The 25,611-nt window shown below is 41.0% G+C and overlaps 1 protein-coding gene across 1 annotated transcript in view; it reads left to right on the top strand.

Moving 5' to 3' along the window:
- The first annotated feature begins 2,155 nt into the window (after window positions 1–2,155).
- Window positions 2,156–25,611, top strand: part of Mctp (multiple C2 domain and transmembrane region protein) — a 60,299-nt gene continuing 36,843 nt past the window's right edge. The window contains exons 1-2 of the mRNA XM_076823086.1: window positions 2,156–2,278; window positions 22,347–22,683. Coding sequence (XP_076679201.1) covers window positions 22,626–22,683 — 58 coding nt within the window. The 5' untranslated portion in view covers window positions 2,156–2,278; window positions 22,347–22,625. The remainder of the gene's footprint in view (window positions 2,279–22,346; window positions 22,684–25,611) is intronic.

The following is a 25,611-nucleotide window of genomic DNA, read 5'->3' as shown; positions in this document are numbered from 1 at the left end:
CGGATGTCGGTAGAGGTGGAAGGGTTGATGTGGTTTGGGTGTAGGAAATAGGGATCGATGCGATCACGATAAAGCGCGAGCCGCTGGTAGAGAAGTGCCTTCAGCCGAGAGTGCGGACTTTCAATGACTCGTACACGCTTTCTTTCTCCTTGACTCCTTACGCACGCACTGTAAAGTCCAGCTCTGTCCAAGCAGCGAGCTTTCGCATCTCATCCTGCGCCGTTAGCCGAGCAACGATTCCCGAGCAATATTCTGCCTTTCCCCCCCCAGTCGTAGATCCACATTGTGCAATTTTCCACACGGAAGAAGAGGCGGGAGCGAAACGGCTCTCTGCGGTCTTCTCGAACGCAAAACGCTGGAGAACTTCCGATACCGGTGCGTGGAGGCGATCGATCGGAAGTTCTATTAATAAGTCAGACACGATTATCCCGGACGATAATCTCGCAAAGCCGGCTATTTATTTAATTATTTAATAATAGATCGTCGATGAGTTTGTACGTTCTCACGCGGAACCGACACTTGCATACCGTGTATGCTGGCTGTATATACATATATATATATATTTTGTACGTTGTCTAGCGACAGTAGGAAGGAAGAAAAAAGAGTGTAAATCGAAATACCGGGTTCCCGTGATTTCATGGGAACTTGGGATAGTTCATCTTCGAATCGATCGAGGCGAACTTCTTTCCGTTACGTTCGTGTAAAGAGGAAGGGAAATGAAAGTAAATGTACAACGATATAAATATAATGTATATATTATATATTATATTTGTATGTGTGTGGATGTACGCTCGACGCGAGTACGTGGATACTTAAATGAATCGAAGTTCGATTGGAACACGCGTGTACACATACATTTCTATTGTAATCGTTTTAAGCTCCTTATCTGTCTTAACCTTAAGGCACGGTGTATTAAAGAAGGATAAAACGATTTTCTGTTCAAGATTCTATGGTTGTGCCGTGGCGTGTGACGTTTCCGTTGTTACAAAATATAACTTCATTATTGCGACGCCAATGTGTGAACGCTTCAGCCCGAGGGCTTAACAGGAATACCTTTGACCCTTCGGCTTGGCAAGCGCTTCTTACGCAGCGCTTCCGGTCGCCGCTTCTCTCTTATGTAATTGAACGGATTAAGTGCAAAGGGGCGCGAGCTACGGTTTTCTAAACAGTTTCACGTTGGTACGCCCTTTAACGTCGCTAGGACGCGGGTACATTCGAACAATCATCAGAACACTAGATCCTAATAACGTTACATTTTTAAAGCTACACACACACTTTGCGCCTTTGCCTTTAATATCGTCAAACCATTTACTCCACAAAGCTCTATCATTCATCTGAAATGCTCCCAAATTTCTCCACGAACATCAGCATAAATGTTAAGTCCACGGGAGAAATTCAAATCTCCTCGCGTGCCAGAAACCGGTGAACTCTCGTCTTTCGAGGCGCCCTCTTCGGGGAGTGTCTCGTAGTTGAGTTTGAAATTCTCAGGGTTCGGTCAGCGAATATAGGTTATTTACACCGTCATGTGATACCGTAGCCTGGCACAGTGTGATTAAACAGTAACGCCACCTCCCGTGGCTTGTTAATCGTGTAATATGTCGCGTTCCGTCGAGTGTTGCGATAATCGAGCATTATTATGTCATAATTGGCCCTCCCTGGCAGCACGCGTCCGCGTGGCTGGCTTCCAACTGTCTGGCTGGCAACGTTAGGAACGTTGTCGCGAGTTGCACTTCGATCCCCTCGAACATTCACGTTGGGAAAGAATTGGCGCGGGGGGGCGTGGCGAGCGGTCGCAGTACTGATTTTTATTAAACTCTTCTAGCGCCCACGGTGACTCGCTTTAGTACGCACCCTTACGTCGCAGAGTGCGCTGACTTACGGTGGTTTTATCGTTGTCGGTAATTCAGGGCCGCGGATATTGACTTCCGTTCTAGAAAAATTTCGAGCACGCGCCTAAGATCCGCGACGCCCGGCTGGTGTCGAACCTCGACCGCACGGTTTAAAATTCCGTGCTTTTTAATGCAGATCCGCCGTTATCGATGACCTTATCGAACTGCGCGTTCGCGAACGTTCCTTAAGAAATGCTGACTAGGGGGTATTGACGCTAGCCTGATTAACGAGATGGGTGTTTTATTTACAGGACGCTGGAGGCGGGAAAGGGATCAGTGGTTGATTTAACCTATAAGTGTGCCCAGTTAGTGGTTGCAAAGCTGAGGGATGACTGGTATTTTCGCTGGCGGAGGGTGGGATGGAACGATCGACCGTTAACAGCAATCAGGTATGTTTGAGTGAGTAGATATGTATATATGCAGCTATGTTTGTCGTGGACGTAAAGAATATGGATCCTGGAACGATAAATAGTAGATAACTAGAAACGCGAGGTTCGTGCTGAGAAATGAGACGAGCCGTGATAGGCCTATATTTCATGATACGTCGGGAATGTAGAATGAAATATTTCCATACGAGCTTAGGATTTTGAAGAAAGGAGGTTTTGATCTGGAAAAGCTGAATCGATAATTTCAACTCGAATTTGATTTATACTCACTACTCTGATTCTTTCAAAGATGGCGCGCATACGAGCAAACGTTGCTCTACACTTTCGATTTATGTTTCCACGCAGAATAATCTCGTACATCGTATCATGAATTATGGAATAGTTTTTCCACGACACGCAACGTCTACTTCGCGTTTCAGTTATGCGAATATAAAATCGACAAGGAATCACCGTTACGGTCATTGTGGAAAGTATTCTGACGGGATATTAGTATTATATAGCTGTCGTGTGAAAAAGTTACAGCAGTAAAGAATTCACGTGAAATGTAAACTTGCGTCGCGGCACGAAACGGTTAATGTAGTTTACACGCAAGATTGAATAATTACAAACGGGTTTCTGTTTCTAGCCGAGAAACCTTACTCCACCTACAATGGAAATGGCATAAACTTCAGAACCCTTTGTCAAACGAGCTTTTCACATACAAAGTCGAGCGACAGAAAAGCTTTGAGAGTATTATTTCAACTCCCGACGAATTCTTCCGTAGGAGTGTTTGAGAAAGACGTTCGTGGTGGGGGGGAGGGGGGGGGGGGGAGCAACGAGAATAAGACGATTTGAAGCAGACAGTAGATATAGCCGAGTCAAAGGGAGATTATCCGCAAGCAATGGTGCTCAAACTTTCTTGTGAAACTTTTCCGTAGAAACTTTCATCGCTGATGGAATTTTATATTTAAGAAAAGTAATATTTTCGATGTTGTAGTTACAAATAGACAGTAATATTTTTAAAAATTGCGACACCTCTCGCGGGAGAACTGATTAAGAATTTTTTTTTACTCCGTGATTCTTATTATATATTTGTGAAAGGTGGAAACAATTAGGGCGGCGCGTAAAAACACAGGAATTGCGTGCGAATGTTCTAAGAGGTGCGGTGCCTGCTATTAATTAACGTAATGTGTTTTCATTAATAATAGAAATTTCCGTGCAGCTTTCGCTGATGTTGGGTCTAACGGGAGACATTTCGAGTCTGTAATTACTGGGAGAATTTTTTTTCTTTGGAATACACTCCACGCTCTTCGAGAATTTAATATTTTCCAAGTTCGCAACAAGGTTCTGCGTATTTCGCTGACATATGCCTTCCGCTAGTGCTGATTTAAATCGAAATGAAATTCCTCTGCTAACCACTCTATAAGGCGTAAGTAAGTACAAGCGTTCATATTCAGCTTTTAATTTAACATCGTGAGATTTAATTAAATCAGTTAGTGGTAGGTACTTCGCTTCTATAGTCCGGGCAAAATCAACTGGTTGCTCAGCGCACCGATCTATACCCCCACTCCGCGCCACTCCAGCTCTGCTTTGCGCGCGCAAAGTGCGACTCTCAGTTCTCTAATGTACAGCAGTAATTATTTTAATGCATAACTCTTGGAAGTAGTATTTGGAGCGCGATTAAATTCCACGAAGGTTGAGGAATTTTGCGTGCTTGACTCGCTGAAAAAAATCGCCTTTAAAGTACTAGCATAAACTGGACGGCGCTCGAAGCACGACTGCTTTATGTGCTTCCACTCTCCCTCCTTCCTTCCGTCGCATGGCCCCCGACGAGTCCCACGCTCCTCCCGGAAGCGTCGAAAAATTTCGAAAGACATTATTGCCCTTCACAGAGGCCGAGTTGGCGCCGTTTCGCTGTCCGACGTCGTTCACGCAAGCTTGCATGTGCATAGCGATGGCATCGATCCCCCCCACACGCTTGGCATCGATACTTCGTTCGCGAACACACTACGTGTACGCGAGTGCTTATCTACTTGTTGATACGAGACGTTCGCTTCGCGGGCTGGGCACTTGATCAGACAGCAATTGAGTCAACAGAGACTGCAAATCTTGAGATGATTTCCATATTCCAGTATCTTACTCCTTTGGAAATTATATCTGAAAGCAGGTACGTACGAGGTCGCAAGAGCTGCGGGAGTCCGAAAGTTTACAACTTCGAAGTTTGGAAACCTTACCTCGAAAAAGTGCCGAACCTCTGGTTCCGAAACCTCGAAGCTGTAAACTGTGGGACTTCTGCAGCTTTTACCCCACTATACCTACTCTAGGTACTGCAATTAAAGCCTTATGCGAACCTTCTTCAATTGACACTGAATAAGTGCGGTAGCCTATTTACCAACAACTTGCATTCGTTTTATAGTCCTCCTGTAATAATGAAACTCTCCAATACGTCGCTGAACGCCGTGCTGTAACTACGAACAAAATCCATCGAGTACGCCACACGGTGTGCAAAATAATTGACCATTGAAGTACGCATCAGCGGCCGAGGATTATCATTCTGTGCCAGCGGTGTGCGTAGGAGCGTTCACAACGAATCGTTTTCGTCGGACCCATCGCTACCAGTGTATCTCCACCTTTCGCACAACGGTGGTGCTCGGTTGGGTCGATAGAGCCTCTGCCTGTCTTTCTCCCATTCTCGTTCGTCGCTGTACGCTTCTTCCTCCCTTCGCTGCTCCCCCCGCCACTGGCGCGGGCTAAACGTGCGGGGTAGGAGTAACCAAGCAGAATGGGGGAGTCGCGAGTCGCGAGAGTTCTGTCAGTGGCCTTTCGGACACGGAACCGTAGTCTCTCGCGAGGGTTCGTCGCTGATCTTCTCTCCGGTCCATCACGATATATCGCGTTGTGTCGGGCAACTGATTTCTGGTGCGTCGTTCCTCGGAGTACCCATCGAAACTTGACTCTTGTAAGGTAACGTGCTGGATCCTTAAATGCATGCAGTACCCGACACCACCGGGGCCGCGGTCATTTTATCTGACAGCGGGGAACGGGAAGGAACGGGGACGAGGCTGGCTCAAGCGCGATTTGTTGGTTAGGGAAATCGGGGCGCGCGATGAGGCCAGGGCGCGTTTATCGCGGAAACGTCAGACGCGAAGTGGAACGTTAATTAACGTAGTGTCTCTCGGTTAATGCGCTGGATGGGTAGTCGCGGGACGACACACGAAGGGAGGGGTGAAAGAAAGCCGTCTGTCGTCCGGCGATCAGCGGTGCTTAGAGTTAAACCGGAAGTAAGGTGGGCGATGAGTCTTCGGTTGAGTTTTCTATGGTAATTCTCACGCACGTCCCAAGGACAAACTCGAGGGAAACTCGACGGGGATTTGGCGCTATGTTGTGCGGGGTACTTGATAAAGTGGTCGCGCTTATTCGATAAAAGAAACAGCGGGACGTTTCCTTACGGAAGCTGAACCGACGGAAGAAGATTGCGTGGCGGACGCGACTGGCGTAACGATATTGATAGCTGCCGACATGCTACGTGTAACAGAATTATCGCGTTCTTAATGGTAATTTAGAGTCGTTAACGAATCTTGCTTATCCTGTTCTTACATATCGCTAATCTCTTACAAATTTTGTGGTAATATTTTTTCTCTCTTTCTCGCTCGCTCTCTCTCTCTCTCTCTCTCGCTCTCTCTCTCTCACTCTCTATCTTTCTCTGTCTTGGTCTCTCTTTCTCTTTTCCTTTCAAAAGAAACGAATTTACTAAATGTATGTGAATCTTATATTATCGCAATATATATATATGTATATATATATATCCATTTTTCATATTTCCTTGTTAAATGCATAGAACAATTACTGTACAAGGATTTTATTACTCTGTGTTGGATGACTTGCTAGGAACTTGTCGAGTTAATGATTATATTGCACAAGGAAACGGTTTCACAGAGCTAGTGTCGCATATTAAAAGATCGTATCTTTATAAGGTTATCTGTTCTTTGTTTCGAAATTCTTGAGGTGTAATGTAATGTTGTGTGATGCATAATAAAGTAGACGTTATCCAGAAACTCCATCAAAGTTCTGCTGCGGCCTGTGCGACCGCATCCCTATGCGAAGATCATATTTGACGGGAGCAAATGATTCCTTGATTAAAATTGCAATTTGTTACCGTAATAGATTTCACGCGGCTCGGAGAGTTCTGCGAGCCGGCGTGCATATTAAGAAGAGTGTATAAAATATTCTGGTGGAAAATAAATTCACCGTAAATAGGAAGTTAATTAGGTTAGGTTCATTGCGTTGGTGGAAGCTCTATTTTTTTTTAAAAAAGGGTAACTTTAACTATTCGAACGAATCAAATTTCTTTCTGCGAATTTCCAATTTCAGCGGATACAATTTTTTTACAGACATTCGAAATACTTAAACGAATCGAATTTCTTCGAGTTACTCGAATTATTCGAATAGATCGAGTTTTCAATGGAATTTTCAAACGCATTGAATCTTCTGAAATTTTGAACTTGAATTTCTGTTAAGCTCAAACTTTTTTCGAGCTATTCGAAGCCTTTGATGATTCGAATGTTTTCGTGGTCTAATTAAACTATTTGAGTACTAGTTTATTGGATAATCGAAATTAGAATTACCTATTTTAGGCGCACAGAGTAATCTCGGCATTAAAAATGTTATCACAGAAACTGGTTCAAAATCGTATATTTTCCTTGCCATTGCTCGCATTATTCATAATATCCGTTATCCAATTTCAGAATCTCCACATGCGTGCTCTACATCAATAATTCCCCTTAAATCATGGACGCTTAACCCAGCGCTTACAGTACATTTATCTTCGTTTCATTTTATTTAGTTTACACCTCCCCCGCTTCTACCTTGATTTATATTTCCCAATTTGCCTCTCTATTACACAAAAGGTTTATTTACTGATTCTTGTACACGAAACTCGCCATTCCAACGACACTGCTAACATAAACTACTAAACATATATATATATATATATATACAACAACCCTCTGAAGGCGGACTGTTTAGATCCATACACACCTTTTTCTCATTTTTTATCCTTCATCTACACGATTCTTTTCTTACAGCCATTGATATTTCGAATTGTAAAGATCGTTTGAAAAGACTAAATCTACATTTTCAATGCTATCACTGATCAGCTCTAATAAGGCGAATGTCCCAATTTCTGCTCATTTAAGGGTAACTGATCGCAAAGAAGGTGTAAAAAATTTGTTTGCGATGAAAATTTGCAGAGTAATTGATTAATTCTTTAATAATAAATCAAGCAATTCAAAAACTATTTAAGAAAGATATTTCAAGATGTTTAACTATTAGTAATTTGTAATTAAATATATAATGCTCTAAATGTCCGTATTTCTGCTGATGAAAAATAGCGAGGTATATATTGCCCCAAGCTAAATAGTTCAGAATTATTTTGTCGCAACTATAGTACAAACGCGACGCATATAACAATAAGAAAAATACGAAATTAGCAGAAATGGGGACACGAACAGAAATTGGGACATTCACCGTACAAACAATTGCCAATTCAAGCTAGTCAACGTGAGTTGAGTAGCTCAGCGAGACTCACTATCGTGGGTCACTCCTGACCCAGCCACTGTTGTCCGAGGGTTAATAAAACAAAGTAGAACGACTATGTAAATAGATAGTGACATTCTCGAAGGGCAAACATACAGAGGCGGAGAGTCAAGTGCGAAGGAAAGGGAACGATTGTTTTCGTTCGTAACACACGCTTCGAAAGCGCTACCATTCCTTCGTAAACAGAAAGAGGGGGCCAGCGGTGCGTCAGCGAGCGTGCTCGAGGCGAAAACTAGCAGCGATGCTCGTACTTCGTTTTTTTCCCAAGTGTCACTCGCACTGTGTATTGATCTACCATTTTAATACAGGGCAATGTAGATAAACGAGCGACAGAAGTGCACACGTAGCTCGTTAATTTATTCCCTCCAATTTCAAGCCGGTTATCCAGCTAACGAAGGACTTAAGTCTTAAAACACCGCCAGAGAGAGAGAGAGAGATTTGGGGGCGATAAAGAGAGCGACAGGGGTCAAAGTGGTCTTCCACTCGAAAGGGAGTAGTTTCACTTAAAACGTAAATAAATCTCGGACCTCGATCGATGCTCGCGGAGTCCACGGATTTACACTCGGCTTCCATCTGAAATTTAAATTGCAGTGGCCAACTGCGAGCAGCGGGGTCTATCACTGGGGATGAATTACGTTCAATCGGAAACTTATATTAGCTCGGTATCTTGAAATCGATCGGGGTGCCATTGTTGATCACCTTCGGGACGTTGAAGCACGGCGCTATCGAGAATATCGTTACAGTCTGCTGACGAATGAGCCCCTCAATGAACTGTGAAACTGGAATTCTTCATCGGGCTATCGCTATCTTGCGGGGTATTCGAATGACAAGTGGGTGGCTTAGAACTGACGCGTTTATTCAGGTCGAATATTCTATTGCGAAAGTGACATTGAATTTTTTTATTGATTTAACGATGTCCCTTAAATCAGTCGTTGAAAATATTTGGTAGAAAATGGCAGTGGGTGATGCGTAGGGATTGCAAACCGGTAAATCGGTAAATCGGTTTGAAGCTTTTTTTCACTGATAACGTAGTAGATATCGACGGAATTATGCAAATATCGAGAGATACGTATTTCTCGCGATCTACCGGTAAATATCGAGAAATACGTAATTTCCCGGTAAATATCGAGAAATACGTAATTTACCGGTAAATATCGAGAAATACGTAATTTCCCGGTAAATATCGAGAAATACGTAATTTCCCGGTAAATATCGAGAAATACGTAATTTACCGGTAAATATCGAGAAATACGTAATTTCCCGGTAAATATCGAGAAATACGTAATTTACCGGTAAATATCGAGAAATACGTAATTTCCCGGTAAATATCGAGAAATACGTAATTTACCGGTAAATATCGAGAAATACGTAATTTACCGGTAAATATCGAGAAACACGTAATTTACCGGTAAATATCGAGAAATACGTAATTTACCGGTAAATATCGAGAAATACGTGATTTCCCGGTAAATATCGAGAAATACGTGATTTCCCGGTAAATATCGAGAAATACGTGATTTACCGGTAAATATCGAGAAATACGTGATTTACCGGTAAATATCGAGAAATACGTGATTTACCGGTAAATATCGAGAAATACGTGATTTACCGGTAAATATCGAGAAATACGTAATTTACCGGTAAATATCGAGAAATACGTAATTTACCGGTAAATATCGAGAAATACGTAATTTACCGGTAAATATCGAGAAATACGTAATTTACCGGTAAATATCGAGAAATACGTAATTTACCGGTAAATATCGAGAAACACGTAATTTACCGGTAAATATCGAGAAATACGTAATTTATCAAATTACCGGTAAAAATTGGATGTATAGCAATGTAGCGCTTATATATATAGCGCATAATTCCGTCGCCATCTACTACGTTATCAGTGAAAAAAAACTTCAAACCGATTTACCGATTTACCGGTTTGCAATCCCTACTGATACGGCTCTATAAAATACGCCGAAAATGTGGCACAACATTTTTTCGTGCCAGCTTTAGTTTTGGAGGAAAGCAGGCTTGAAACACGTGCAGGACACGTGTTATCATTGAATCTCGACTTTGCGTGTCTTTCTTCAAGTACCTAGACTAGACTCTAGGAGATGTAACTCTATGCTTAGGTAGTAGCTTTTACTTGAGTATACTGTAACGTGGAGAGCGCGTGAACTTTTGTTAACCTATATATACATAGTTAGATTCATTACGCCGAGCTTCAACTAGCACGCGTCAGAGCTGTCTACTTCAGCAGCGATTTTCTCGAAAACCAAGGGCCGTACGGAAAACTCGCATTCCACATTTTCGATGTATTTTTTGGAGACGAATCCCTTCCATACAAATTTCATCAGAAAATATTTCGTTAAAGCAGTTTTATAGGCAATCCTTTGGAATTCCTCAATCAGATTTTGAAACTTGTTTCACTTTAGGTAAATTCTATGACGTCTCCATTGCGTCAATTTTGTACGCCTCTCGATTTAAGCTAAATAAGCTTACCAAGCAATACTGAGGTCTGTCATTTTACATATGTAGGGTAGATACACCATTTGTGGTTACTTTAAGGTATTGCACCAGTTTTGGCACTTCTTAAAAAATATAATATTTTCCCGCGTAAGCAATAAGTGTGACCTTATATTTCTGGCGGTATACTGAATAACAAAATATTTATCTTGTGAAATTCTCCACATAATAATGATCTGCAAGCAGTTTAAAAATAAGATAATTATGCACGTGGCCAAAAGCAGTGCAATGGCCACAAACGGTACATCTACCCTACATAAGTAGAAGATGGATAGCTTGCCAAACCTCGAACCTACTCATTCACATCGCCACGGAATTACGGCTGTGGAGTCCACGGAGCCTGCAACTCCGCATTTCCATATCGTCGGCGATACTGCAACACCGCGTATGAGCAGTTTGTAAATACCGCGTATCTGCAAAAGTAGCAAAGCTGAGATTTCGTGCCCACGGTTGCCAAGCGCTGTTTCGCTTTTTTTTAAAGTCACGCCATGTGAAATAGCCAATAGGAAGCCGCCTTTTTACCAACGGAACCAGCAGGTTCAAGGATACCGTGAATCTGTCTCTCTTAGCAAGTTGGCGACAAAACCGCGCATTTACAGAGAAGTCAGGTGAAGCGACGGCACGTTTGGTGCGTGAAAGTGACTTTAAACAGCAATTAACCCTTAACTGGTATACTGTTTTTGGCACACGTGACTGGTATACTGGGGTCGTGGCAGACCCCAAATAAAAAAGGACACAGAAATTTGTAAAGTCGACACTAGAGCAACCACTATGAATATTTTCATCTTAGGTAATGTATAAAATAATAGAAGCGTGGAAAGTTAAACTATTATTATAAAATTAATTAGAAATTCAGTTTACCAACTTAGACAACTGAAAATTGTACATCGAACTTTGGGTGCTTGGGGTCAGGAGCGACCCCAGGATACCAGTTAAGGGTTAAGCATTTTTATGATGAATCGATGTTACTATTTATTACAAGGCGTGCTAAAACTGACCCAAAAAAGTTCAGTCGAAGAAATCCCTTAAAATGGCTGAAATATTAAGTTTTTTCTTCCTCCTGTAAAATCGGTAAAATGCAGAACCGCGGTATTTACAAATTGCTCGTACGCAGTGTTGCAGTATCACCGATGATATTTTGCTTGGTCATGCGCGTCGGAGACCTCGCTTCTGCTCGATACCCCTGAAACCCCTCGTTCGAACCGTAAAAGACGTATTTCACAGCGGCGGATAATAAGTTCTAGCAACAGTAGGGCTGCGCTATAGAGCTCGCTATTTCCTTCCACTGCAAGAAGCTTGAACACCGAGGCTGCGTCCATCAGCTTCCGAATCGATCCCCCTCTGTTGGCCAGCGGTCTCTCGTTTCGCAGTTGGCCTTTTGCGCGGTTGCACCGTCTTATCGCGCTTTGGTGCGTCCTATTAGAGGAGGCGACTATTTAGAGACGTATCTACACCTGCGCTTGTAGGAACGCTGCCTCTACGCACGCTTGCCGCTGTACCACCCGCAGACAGAGTAATTTACGAATCGGCGAAAATAGTAAACTATATTGTTAACTGTCCGACTGCGTGCAATGTTTAGTCGAACGTTGCCAAAATAAAATGTGAAATGCGTGTTCCTCTTACAAGGGAAGATCCCGAACCCGAAGATTCAAAAAATTCTGAAAAATTGTGAACACGTAGGGGATTTCCTCCTGGTTACAACGCAATTTTTGTTTGCTGCCCAAATTCACTCGAAGGGGGTGAAATTAGCCACTGGAAATTCGGCTATTTTCCGATTTTGTGTTATAACCCGGGAAGTGTAAGAGATAGAGAAAAAGTTTAAAGACAAAAGTTACTTCGTTTAATTAGATCTAGCATTTGGTGAAAAAATTGTTTTACAGTTCACGAGTTATGACACAAAATCGGAAAATAACCGGATTTTCAGGGGTCAATTGCACCCCCTTAGAGTGAATTTGGGCAGCAAACAAAAATCCGTTGTAATCAGGAGGAAATTCTCTATATATTCACAGTTTCGGAATTTTTTGAATTTCCGGGTGCGGGATGTTCCCTTGTTAGATATACAAATACTGTAAGCAATTTCAATCGATTTTAATGAGAATTCGTATATACAGGGCGTTCCATCTAAAACGGACCACCAAATATTTTTCTCAATTGTGACGATACAAAAATGTGTAATTGAAATGGTAACAAAAAATATTTTTTGTGGCATCGTAACTGAAGAAGATGTTTACGAGGAATACTCTGTATATTCACAATGAAAATCTTTCTGAATCAAAGTTTAATAATAACTGGGTAAGCATAGAGAACAACAGGTACTTAGAAAGTAAAACTGTTTTTATTCGAGCAGCGACATACAAGGGTTGGATAAAATAATGGAAATGGTAATGAGTAGGTCTACAAAAAGAGCAGCGCGCAATAATAATAATGAAGTCCGTTGATGAACCAGATTTCTTATTTTTAGCATAACTTCAAAACTACTTAACCGATTTTGATAATTCTTTCTGCATTATCTAAGTTGATTGAAGATAAACTAAATGCAATAAGTTTCGCGGAAATCGGTCCAGTAGTTACGGAGAAATTCCCGGACAAACATAATACGTATAACATACATACATACAAACACCTCGAACTGAGAACCTCTTTCTTTTTGAAGTCGGTTAAAAAAAGGTTACTGTTCTTGATTTCAGAAACGACACACAGCTTTTTTCAGGGCCACCATGCTGCCGTCTAAAATCGAGAAAGTTTCTATAAGTTATTCCTAACTTCGGAAAAACTATAGCTTTTTAACTGAAACGTTTTTTTTTTAAGTAGTTCATAATACTATGTAAACATAACAAAAAATGCACACACTTTCCTAGCGGTCAAACGGGTATTCCCCTATAAGTCGATTAACAGACTTCCGGTAGATAAAGTCTTACTAAAGAACTCGTTTCCATTGTTTTGTCCAACACCCTGCATCACGCTCGTCGCAATTCCAGCAAGATAAAACCTTTTATTTACTTGCCTGTAGAAGCAAGGCAAGCAGATGTTCTGCCACGTGTTCGGCGAAAATAAGATAATCGACTGTCGTGAAACTCGGGACGAGGTTCCGTTCCGTTCCGCGAGACGGGACAAGCGCTGTTTTCGCAGGATGCCTCGATATAGCACCGCCCGCCGTAATTCATTTAGCGCGTATAGCGGGGCGCCGCGCCGCTCGAGCGAGCGAGCGAGCACGAAAGGACGGTTCGCCGTGCGCCGCGAGTGTTTACAGCCGCCTAGAACCCTTTCACGCAGCTGGGGAAAAAAAAAACACACGGCGCGGAATTGAATGGGTGTTGGAAGAAGGAGGTCAAAGACACGTCGTTAGAGGAGGCTGGCCAGGAACAAAAGCTTCGTTTGAAACAAGCGTTTCACGGCTGAATCGCGGAGGGAATCTTGGGCCCGTGTTAACGTGTGGCTACGATCTCATCGAACCCTTTGAAATTGCTTTAATCGCGGGTGGGTTCACGGTTGGAAGTAACGAGGGGAGAAGTTGTTTTATAGTTGAGGAGTGTTTTAAAGAGATTGTTGAAATTGTTGTGGAGGGTTTAACTGCGTGGGTGAAGCGAATGGAATGTAATATTGGCTTCTTGTTAGCGTTTGTTGGGACATCGTTTAACGGTGAAAAATATATTTATTTGCCTGTGGTGATCTCGAGGAAGATTTTGCAAATTGTTTTAGTTATTCTTAAATTTGTTTGAACCAATTTGGATGTAGGGTTGAATTTAATAGAGGAAGATCTGGATCTCGTGTTGGCATTCCAGATTCGTTTCGATATTGTTTTAGCTAATTTGGCTTCATGGTTGAGGCGAATACAGTAAAATGTAAATCAGAGAAAATAAAGGTAGGCAGTCAGACAAAAATCAATGGAAAATCGAATTCAACGTTAAATAGTGACCCAAAAATGAAGCCTTTTTTCGCCTGTTTTTGGTCCCACGATTTTGGAACGGAATTTTGTGCCAAATGATACCTTATGATGAGACATCAATCACAAGAAATTTTCGAGTTGAGGTGAATTAGTTTCTGAGATATGGAAGGTCAAAGAAGTGAAAATTCGTTAACCCATATGCTTCTATGTCAGTCCGATAATTTAAACAATTATTTCCAGGGGTTTTGCTGACTGCTAACAACGAATTTCAACTTAGATTTTCTAAATTCACGAAAAAATAAATAAAAATCTAGAAATATAAATGTCTGTGTAGTGGGTGCTTTTTTAATTTCATCCACCATATTGAATCGGCCATTGTGAGTTTTACAGACTGCTAACAGCGAATTTGAACCCAGATTTTCAAAATTCACGAAAAAAAAAAAAAATTAGAAATATAAATATCTGTGTAGTGGGTGCTTTTTTTAAATATATCGTCCACCATGTTGAAAATCCACAATTTTGAAAATCTAAGTTCAAATTCATGGTTAGCTGTCAGCAAAACTCACAATGGCCGATTCAATGTGGTGGACGATATTAAAAAAAGCACCCACTACACCAGGCCTTCCCAAGTAGGGGAAAACCACTCCTGAAACACATGTTTCGGTTCTCCCTCCACCGGTGCGCCTTCAGCTAAGGTGGGACGGTTCCTACTACCCTTTCTCCGAGGAGACAGTAACGCCGCTAGGAAGCATGTTGGGGCGCTTCAGGGTGAAAGTACCAAGTGTGTCAAGTTTTTATAGGAAATTTCATAATGACTTAAAAATAGTAGGGAAAATTAAAATTTAAAGTAGCATTTCGAAATGACGTAAAAAGAATTTCAAAAATTTATTACATACAACGATACAATAATAATTACTGTATCGTTGTATGCAATACATTTTTTTAATTACTGTATCGTCGTATGTAATAAATTTTTTTAATCTCAGAAACTAATTGTCACCTGAACTTGAAAATTTCGTGTGATTGATGTCTCGCAATAAGATATCGCTTCGCATTAAATTCAGTTCTCCAAAATCGTGGGACCAAAAAGAGGCTATTTTTTGGGTCACTCTTTCTTTTAGTACAGTGTTTCCCAACCTTTTTTGAGTCGCGATCCACTTTTATAATATTCAAATAATCTGTGACCCTACCCCCCATATAAAGTAAGGTAAATATTGTCTTAGTGTTACATTATTAATAGAACATGGCAGTGTAACGATATTGAAATAAATTACTGCTAAAAATCGCCAACTAAAACTAACCCTGGCGAACCCCCAGAAAACACTTCGCGACTCGTAGGTTGGGAATCACTGTTTTAATGGAAGCAAACCTTTGTTTTGTATTAGTGTTCATGAATAATCTCATTAAAATCGTTTTACTTGATGTAACTCGACAGTTTAATCAAGCAGAGCAACAGTGAAGCTTACATCAATGTTTACGGAGATATCATCATTATTATTTATTGCACAATAAACGGGCGGAGGTATCATGTGTTCTTTCAAACGTAAGCTTTAAGGATTATTACGTCAAGAGAAGCGTATCGTGCCTTAATTATCTCAATTATGTTTTGATTCGGGCTTCGCCTGTTTATTGTCTAATAAATAATAAACTTTCGTCTGTTCCTTATGTATCTAGGTGGCGTGTATGAATATTACGGTGCTTTTGAACCTTATCTTCCACCCAGGTAACAGCTCCCAATATCACAAACGTAATAAACGTCTCCCATCGCCGAATAGCCCTCTAGGCTTGGGTGTAGCTTTTATCGTGTCAGGCGATAATTCAATGGCCGATATTCTTGGTTATGGGGGTTCCTTCTAGGTTGCAGGGTATTTGGGTCAGGTGTACATTTACTGATAAATTTCGTCTGGCATCGCCTTTGGAAACCGAGTCTTTGTTCACAATAATCGCCATTTCGAACATTCTGTACTCGGTTCTTAGTTCTATCTGAACATAAGGAAAAGACACCTTCCCTTTTTAATGCTAGTTATTAGTAAAAACTTCTCTTGTACATTTCAAACTTTTCTTTGAACAAATTAAATAGAATACTAAGTGGTAGTCATAGAAAAGTGGTATTTGTGACAGATTTTTCATTATTTCGGCTTCTTTTTCTCCAGTTTTGATTTTAACACTAAATTCAGAAAGGGGGTTGTTTGTTCGATTGCAGTTTAAATATTGAATATCATGGGTCTCCGGTGACCCAGGTGACAGAAACTTGTTAAATAAGTTTTTCAAAGAAAAAGATTTCTTAGTTTTTTAATCACAGTTCCCAGTAAAATTAAGTTATAGGCATTTGAGTAGCGACAAATGCATGGGTCACAATCGGTCACTCGGCGCTCACGTAAAACTTTAAACGCGTTTTTCTCGAAACAGTGTTCTCAAAATCGGTGGGGAGTGTATCGTCAAAAGTTATTATCCGATTCGACTGAAACTTTTTTTATTTTGAAGAATATACTTCTGGCTAGGGGGCAAACCAGAAAAATTACAAAAAATCGAAAATTTATATTTTTTAAAGACGTTGAAAGGACGAAAAATATAGGGAAAAAGTGATTTCAAACTTTAAGTGTCGTTGTTTTCTAAAAAAATGTCATTTTTGTATTTTTTTCTGGTTTCTCCGCTAGCCAGAAGTATATTCTTCAAAATAAGAAAAGTTTCAGTCGAATCGGATAATAACTTTCGGAGATACAGGTCCCACCGATTTGGATCAATTTTTGACGCCTTGACTTTAACGACTCCCCAGTGTCGGCTGCAATGATTAATTATAAAACAAAAAATATATTTCTATAATTTAAGACATCCTTAATACAATGCAAAAAGTCCCATTGAATTATATATAGTAGTTTTCCTTTAATTAATTCCTAAAGATCACCTATTTCTTTGGGCTCTAGCCCGGAAGGTCTTCTTAACCTATGGACGTGAAATTGGAAAAATTTCTGTCAATTCCATCCCCAAGGGGGTGAAAAGGGGAAATATGTATTTTCTCTGACCCCCTAATATCTGTTAGACCCGATTAGATATCAACTTGATTCTTTCTCACAAAGATTACCCACCCAAATCCCTAAAAATCAATTACGGGATTTTTCCCTAACCAACCCCTAAGGGGGTGAAAAATGGCGAAATGTATTTTCACGAATTCCTCAAAATCTCATAGGCCCGATTAGATATCAACTTGGTTCTCACTTTGAAAGGTTACCTACCCAAATCCCTAAAAATCAATTTCAGGATTTTGCACTAATCAACCCTTAAGTGGGTGAAAATAGGTAAACTGTATTTTCATGGAGCCCTTAATATCTCTTAGACGCGAAGCGAAGCGCGGGGTATTTTGCTAGTCTTGAATATAATTACTGCATAGCATGCACAATAACGGAATGTGTCATAAAAGAAAAATTCTTTCACGAAAGATTAAATATGTATTCCCCACTAACTATATACAAAATCTGAACCAAATCGGTGACGCAAAATTTGGTGCTATATAAAATTTCAATAACAGAAACTTACCTATTTGCACCCACGTAAACGCCTGCATCCAGTCTTCCCTGGTGCTGCACCCTTAAAAAAATATCCGCCCGCGTCCAAACTGTGTTAATTAAGACGCGGAATACAATAGCACAAAGTTACCAGAGAACAGGCGGGAAGCGCTTAACGAGGAGAATGGCAAAAGTAAATTTTAAGGGGGTAGGTAACGGCTGCAAGAAACCACCGGACACAAAAGAGATATTCGCGGGCTGCTACGTTTGTGTTTAGTCGTTGGTGGTGGAGATCCCCGCGGAAGCTGTAGCGATCGTTAAACGAATTACCCGGGGTATCCTTTCGACCGGCGTGGTGATTAACCGAGTTAAGAACGGGATCGAGTAGATTGTCGATGACGAGAACGTTCTATAAACGCTCGCCCCAAAGCATCTTGGAATATTCACCGAGTCGCATCATTTATTCCTTCGCGCACACTTCGCCAGATTCTGGACGAGGCGACCTGCCTCCTCTTGGATAAACATCCGGGGAATGAAGTTTGCCGAAGAAGTCTGTTGGTCTGGAGGGATTGGATGAGGGAGTTTATGAGCATTCGCCTGCCTTTTCCCGCGTTGCGCCTTTGAGTGGCATTTTATGCGTGGAAAATTGTATATCCAGCAATCCGAGGTCAAAGTTGGATTTCTTGGGTGTTTACTCTTTGCCGTACACAGGGAGGTTTTGATAAATGTGTGCGCAGGCAAGGTAAATGTCCCAATACCTGGACATTTAAGGTACGGGGGAAACGCGATTGAGAATTTTCCAGTTATACAAGTCGATTTATATAAAAACGATTTTGCAACTATGTGGGGCACTGTGTGTACTTTATCATTTAAAAAAAAAAAAACAATATGTTATTGGACTGAATAATTTTGTAAAATATTGAAAATTCATAGTCCTTACAATGGCTCAATTCCTGGAGAGCTTAACCCTTAACTGGTATACTGTCTTTTCAAACGTAACTGTTATCTTGGGGTCGTGGCAGACCCCAAATAAAAAAGGACACAGAAATTTGTAAAGTCGACATTAGATCAACCTCTATGAATACCTATTTTGTTCGTAGGTAATGTATAAAATAATAGATACGTAGAAAGTTAAACTATTATGATGAAATTAATTAGAAATTCAGTTTACAAACTTAGACAACCAAATAGTTTGCAGCGAACCTTGCGTGCTTGGGGTCATGACTGACCCCAGGATACCAGTTAAGGGTTAACTAGTATGTCCCGCTGTCCCGGTTTTACTGTCCCATTACCTGGACACATGAAACATCAGCAATTTGAATGTTTTCTAGGGAAATTAAATAAAAAAAAAACAACACAATTGGTTTTCCTATTGACATATTTTTTTCTGTATAAGTAATTTATTCAAATCAGTAAACAAACTTGAGTAAAAACAATCTATTATTGAATGATTAATTTTAAGATTATGTGTATTCGTGTGTGACACGCGAATTTTACATATGAATATTCAATTGAATATTATCATTAAAACAAGATAATACGAATACAAAGTAATAATTGCCAAGGTGTTAAATAACGATTTTAATATTGTGTCAACGATAACTCGTACTTTAATTTTAATTTTCCAATGAAAAAATAATACTGCAAGGTACCAGTTTTCTAAAAATGTATTAGTTGCACCAATATACTAAACATTATTAATTATATTCGCTTAAGAAAAAGTAGAGACTGTTTAGCAAATCAGATAAGAGCAATACTAAAATGGTGTAAACTGGGGAGTTGAAGAAAATTTATTTTTATTATAAGTGTTACGAGTTTACTAAAAAAAATATGTACATGAATATATTTTCTTGAATATTTGAATAATTGAATAAAATAGTTATTTTATGGATAAAGCGAATATTAAATGTAATAATCAGTATTATTTACACTGGTGTCCAGGTATTGGGACATTTACCTTATTTGGTAGAACAGATGAAGGTTGTTTTTCGATGGAAAGTTTTGGGCATTATAATTTTCCGCTGTGGGTTCACTGTAGGGAACAAGTATGCTTCTAAACTTTAATCACGTACATTTCTGTATTACTTTGTATAATATTAGGATTTAATATTTTTCGTAATATTAGGTTTTAATATTTCTTTTATAATATTAGGCTTTAATATTTTTAATATTGTAATCTGTGTATTGTATAATATGTTTTTCCTATTTAACTAATTTATTTATTTTACTTTTTCGAGTTTCTGTGACATTTCGCGACTCGCAAGCCAGCCTTAGCAATTGTTATTAAATCCTCACTATAAACGGTATAAACAGAGGAACTTTCACACTACCTGCGATCGGCAATTTCCTATGCACCGATCCAATGAATGTAACAGTTCCAGAAGTTCCACAGAGCCGTGGAAATTACTTTGTAATGGCATAGATGATACAAGATAGAGAGATAACTAGAGAATAGGTCATCAGCGAAGCTATCTATATAGTCAGAACAGTAAATATTGGCAACTGGAGGTCACAGAGTGTCCTCGCCCCTCCACACCTCCTCCCATACCATTCGCTCTCTCGCCCCACCTCACTTTCTCATTCAAGAAGCAATAGACCACTAACGACTAAGAATCGGAAGCTTGTAAAGCTTCTCGCGTTTCATGCTCCGGCCCCATTTTCATGGCTCATCAGATCATATTTCTCTCTCAACTTTCCCTCTGTATTTTCAAATATACGCCACCGCTCTAAAACCTGGAATTTATTTGAAAAGTTCCTGCAGATCTAACGCCGATTTATTCCCAAACGCGTTAAAGTTCGCCTCGTTATCGTTATGCCTTGCGGTCGCAGAATTAGCCTAATTGAAATTAAAGGATGGTAAGGGAGCAAATGAAGGGCGTTATCAATAAAAAAATTTAACGCTCTTCAAATACATTATACTGAAAATTGTTGTAGTGGGGCTTTTGATGTTTCGTGGTGAAAAATGACGGCTTTGATCTGACATTTCCACGCGGCTAATAGGGATGAATATTGGGATATGTTTTTATTTAATTTCCTTACCTTTTTATTTAATACTTTTGGCTGGTGCTATTTGTCAGATGGTTGCTCCGTGCATTATTCTCCGAGGTGGAAGTAATTCCAGTGTTATCTGTGCAGACGTAAATCATAGCGACCAGTTCTGTTTCGGAAGCACCTGTTCATAAGTTTGGGGAAAATATGGGTGGTCTTCTTGGTGGAAAGTGATATACGGAGAATATTTCTTTAGTCGTTCAAATGCTCCTTCTTTTGTTGTCTAAAAATTGTGTTTAAAATGCCATTATTCTATGTATTTTATCGCTATAAGCAAATATATGGATCGCTGGGGATAAACAAAGTCATTTAAATTAAAAATTTGTTATTATGTCATGAATAGTATGCAATACTATTATTTTAAAAAAGATCGAAAATAGCGCAAACACATTTACCCACGCGAGGAACAATTAAACCCAATATTAAAAATTATTTAAACGAGAGATGGGTTAATTCGTGGAAATTTCACGACAGAGAAAATAATTGATTCCCTGCAACGAAGGAAGTAAAATGGATTACCGCGCAGTACTTTGTGCTAAATGTTTAAAAAATTAGAAAATCCGAACTCATTACTCTGAGCTCGTTTAATTTGGAGAACGTAACGAGTATCGTTCGGTAGCACTTGAAATTCTATGTGACACTATAACGCTACAGTAGCGCTGTTAGGCGGGTCACCGTACTATAATTCCCTAAGTTTATATATAGTCCACGTACTTACATACCAGTCATCTGTTAATCAATAACACCACATCTCTCATCACTTGTTAAACTTCACTTCACCTTTCTGTGCAACAAACTACCATTGATTACCATACATCACCCACTATGTAACCTTTAGCAAGTGAACTATAGCACTATTGATCAGTGAACCTGCTAATAAAAAAGAAATGAAACATACCTCCCTTTACTATACACCACCGCTTTACACTCATGTACAGGTCATCAGTCAATAACTAAATTTCAACACATTCTTTGCCACCCACGTTCCACCACTTTCCCGCATTTTTAAACTTCCTAACCTAAACTGATACATACTTAATCCCCGAATCAACACATACAGACACCTACAACATATCACCAACAACAAAATTCCTCAGCTAGCAACTGAGTATACCTTCCTCTATCTGCTCTCAGCTAGGTAGCAGCTTCCCCATACTCAAGGCAGAAAGCGTTTACTGTTCAAGCTCGCTCCCCCCACTACAAGCCAAGCCACGCCCACGCTCCGGCCCAAAGGGGCGGGGCTAAGGCGGCGCGTCGAGTAGTGGGCGTAGCTTCCGCCACTACGAGCCAAGCCACGCCCACGCACCGGCCCAAAGGGGCGGGGCTAAGGCGGCGCGTCGAGTAGTGGGCGTAATTTCCGCCACTACGAGCCAAGCCACGCCCACGCTCCGGCCCAAAGGGGCGGAGCTTAGGCTGCGCGTCGAGTAGTGGGAGTAGTTTCCGCCAGCGATCTTCAACAGCTAATATCTTCTGCCTCGAGTATAACCCATGAAAATCGTTCCGCATTCTCACAATTGTTTCATCTATATCATGACAGCTCATCCCGTCGCCCCGAATCTCGAAAAGCAGGAAAGAATGGCCCCGACGGAGGCGGTGTGCCGTTGACACGGGATCCGAGGACCTTCGACGAAGGCTCCCCAGGAAGTGGATCCCGCGGGAGTTCGGAATATGTGGTCGCTGGTCGATGGTCCTCAGGCTCGTTGATACCCCGACGAAATGATGGTATCGGCATGCGGCAGACTGGCGCACTTCAAGAAGAGATTAAAGGCTCGCGAGCTGGAGCTTCGGGAAACGATCCGCGCGCACGGTGGATAAGATGAGCAAGAGCGTCGAGCTACTCGCTGGGTCGGAGGACAGTGAACAAACACCAGTGGGTGAGTCCCCCAGACAGTGGGGAAAGCATTTCCGTTGAATTTTTACAAAGTCCCAACGTCACCGTCGCTAATGTACGGCCCCCTCCCGCCCTCAAGTAGGAAACGCGATTAACGCCATCTTTGTTCCCCGTTTCAACCCCTATACTTAGCTTCCTGGAATCCCCTTACGCTAGACGAAATCTAGACACGAATCGACGCGATCAATGAAGCTTAACGAGGCTGCAGCGGAGACTGTGATTGGTGTCAAATCTGGTTTCAGCCGATTACGCAAACGTTGTACTACATTTCCTCGACTTAGCTGCGTTCGGTGCCTCGATGAGGCGGGGGTGGCAGAATTCCGCGATTATTTTTTATTTCCAGGCGCATTGTTTTTAATTTCAGACTTTTGGGTCGCGAGGTGGGTTTGTTGTAATTGTCGCGGTTGGAGGTGCTCGTTCTCGTTAGGTAAACCCTGGAGAACAGGAGTAGGATTGGTGATGGAATCAGGGGGATGTAACCGCAAATTCGAAACGCAGTTAGCTGGTAATTCGGGTTGTCCAGGATGCTAGGGAGATTAATCGATCCCGCGTGGGGAGCAAACGGGATTATGTTGCAGTTAAGTTGAACTCTTGTTGGCTTATTTTGCCCATTGCCATGCTACACGTTTGGGACGTGACAGTATGTTTACTGGAGCACTTTGTCTCCTAATTGATTTGCTCAATCTCGAATTCCTTGAAGCACCCTTAAAGGGATGTGGGTATACTTACCTCGAGGGCCATATTCCAGATGGGCGTGGATTGTTCTGTGATTGACTTTATTTAATCAAATCAAGCGTAGTTCACGATTTGAGCAGCAGTATGGGCCCATTTTGAGATTCAAACTACGCGTGTTTTCAATCGCCATTACTTCTTGAAGAAGATAAGAATTTCGAATTATAAAATCTTAAGCTAATATAACAAATTATTCCGAGGTATACACTAATGCAATCATGGGTCAAAATTGACCCTGCGTCATTAGGGTTAATCTGCCTGCTGTCCAGGGATGAAGTTCAACGTAAGATGGTATCTTCTCACAGAATTTCTTGAATGAAAAATCTCTGGTGGTCTCCTTTTGCAAGTACCACAGCAACAAGTGGTCCCGTTACTTTTATCTGCGATTTCACTAATTAATCACATAAACAACGTCACATGCATTTTCCTTCGGCACATGAAAAATTGTAGCAAGTAATTCCAGCCAATTCCTCGTCATTGCCTGACAGTGTCCTTGAAAATAATAACTTATTTATTAATGTACTTGAAAATCGACGACAACTTCCACGTATGAATTTTATTGGAACCCTTTCTGTTACACTTTCCTTCGTTGAGCACCTTTATGAGCTGTACGTGTACGTGTAGAGGAAAGTTATTTTCCAGCACGGGTGTCAATTTGATTAGAGCAATATCCTTCAGCGGTACGATAGCATGTCACGTTCGTTTCCCCTATGAGTCGATATATTAAGGTCGTTTCCGGAGTCTCTGACCGAAATCTAGTAACGTTACCCACACTAACTTCGTCCTTTTTCATTTTCGAATGTCCCACCTTCTGTACTATCGTCACTTGCTATTATTAACATTACAAGGAAATAGTTCTTGGGTCAGGCAATTAAATATTACGCCGAATGATTGTACTATACAGGGTCCTTCGTAATAGGAGGTCATACCGAAGGAGTGGCGATTCGGTTGGGTTGGGTAAAAACTTTTCTTGAACATACTTTTTAAGCAAAGAGTAATTTTATACATAGAACCAAAACTCTAATTTCATTTTCACCTATAAAGCTAAATAACTCACTTGCAACCGAAATTCTAAACGGAAACAAACGAGCAGACTTCTTAACTAAATACATAAGAAAAATAATTAAGAAATGCAGGGCAATTTTTCCCATAAAGGGGATATTATAAAATAATTAAATTCAATTTAAATACTGCAGAATAACTTCTTTTCAAATCAGTAGGGCTCGACATAATATCTATCCAGCAACCATAAACTACCTACATAATCAATTATTCGTCATTCATAATGCACTAGCATTCATTCCATGCCTCTAATAAATTATTATCACCTTATTTCACTAATGTAAATACGAATTTATACATTCCTCATTTAATGCACTTAGCAGGGGGTGCACTTCAAAGCAAAAGGGGGGTTGCTCTGGCTTAGCGCACTCGGGCCGGGGGTACCTTCCCCTCCACGTAGCTTATAATAGTTAAAACGATACTTTTCAATCGATTGTACACGATCCGCCAGAACGCTGTTCAGATTTCCATAACGCCCCAGTGAGCAACATATCACGCTGTTCCCCTCGACCCCTCGTAGAACTATGTGTAATGTGATTCCTCTGTACTCCGTTTTATCTTCCGTCGTTTTCTATCGCGGGCCCATTTCCCTACAAAGAGTGACCAGCCCCCTCGCATCGCGGACACCGATACCCTTTCAACCGAGCCACCGACCGTCTCTAATTCCTGTGTTACGTTACCTCCAATTTACGTAGCTTTTTCCCGCGATGCTACGGTCTGCACGGTCATTCGAGCTTTTAAGTGCCTCGTTGTTTTCGCTGCTGTATTTTTAGAGCGAATCACGTGTTGCATAATGCACGTGCACAGTGGACGGGCTTGTCTCCGTACCCATAAGAGCAGCAAGAGTTCGGTAAAGGCCTTTCCGCACGAGATACTTCTGAGGCTGGCAATTGGCGGTTTAGGTGTGTTTATTAATTGCACTTTGCACTTGCTTTCTATCTTTTTAGGCGACAGTTGGGGAGCTGAAATGGTAAACGATGTGAGAGGCAGAGAAGTCGAGAGTTATTTTTTTTAGTGGAAAAGGCAGCCGGTAATAAATTCTATGGGAAATATGGTGGTGAACGATGCGAGTGCTGTAATAATTTAGTTTGGGTTCCAGGGCTGTTGCAAGATAGAG

Source organism: Andrena cerasifolii, chromosome 1 (genome assembly GCF_050908995.1).
Source record: "Andrena cerasifolii isolate SP2316 chromosome 1, iyAndCera1_principal, whole genome shotgun sequence".
NCBI lineage: Eukaryota > Metazoa > Arthropoda > Insecta > Hymenoptera > Andrenidae > Andrena > Andrena cerasifolii.
Note: the sequence above shows the minus strand (reverse complement) of the source record. Positions and strands in the feature narration are given on the sequence as shown.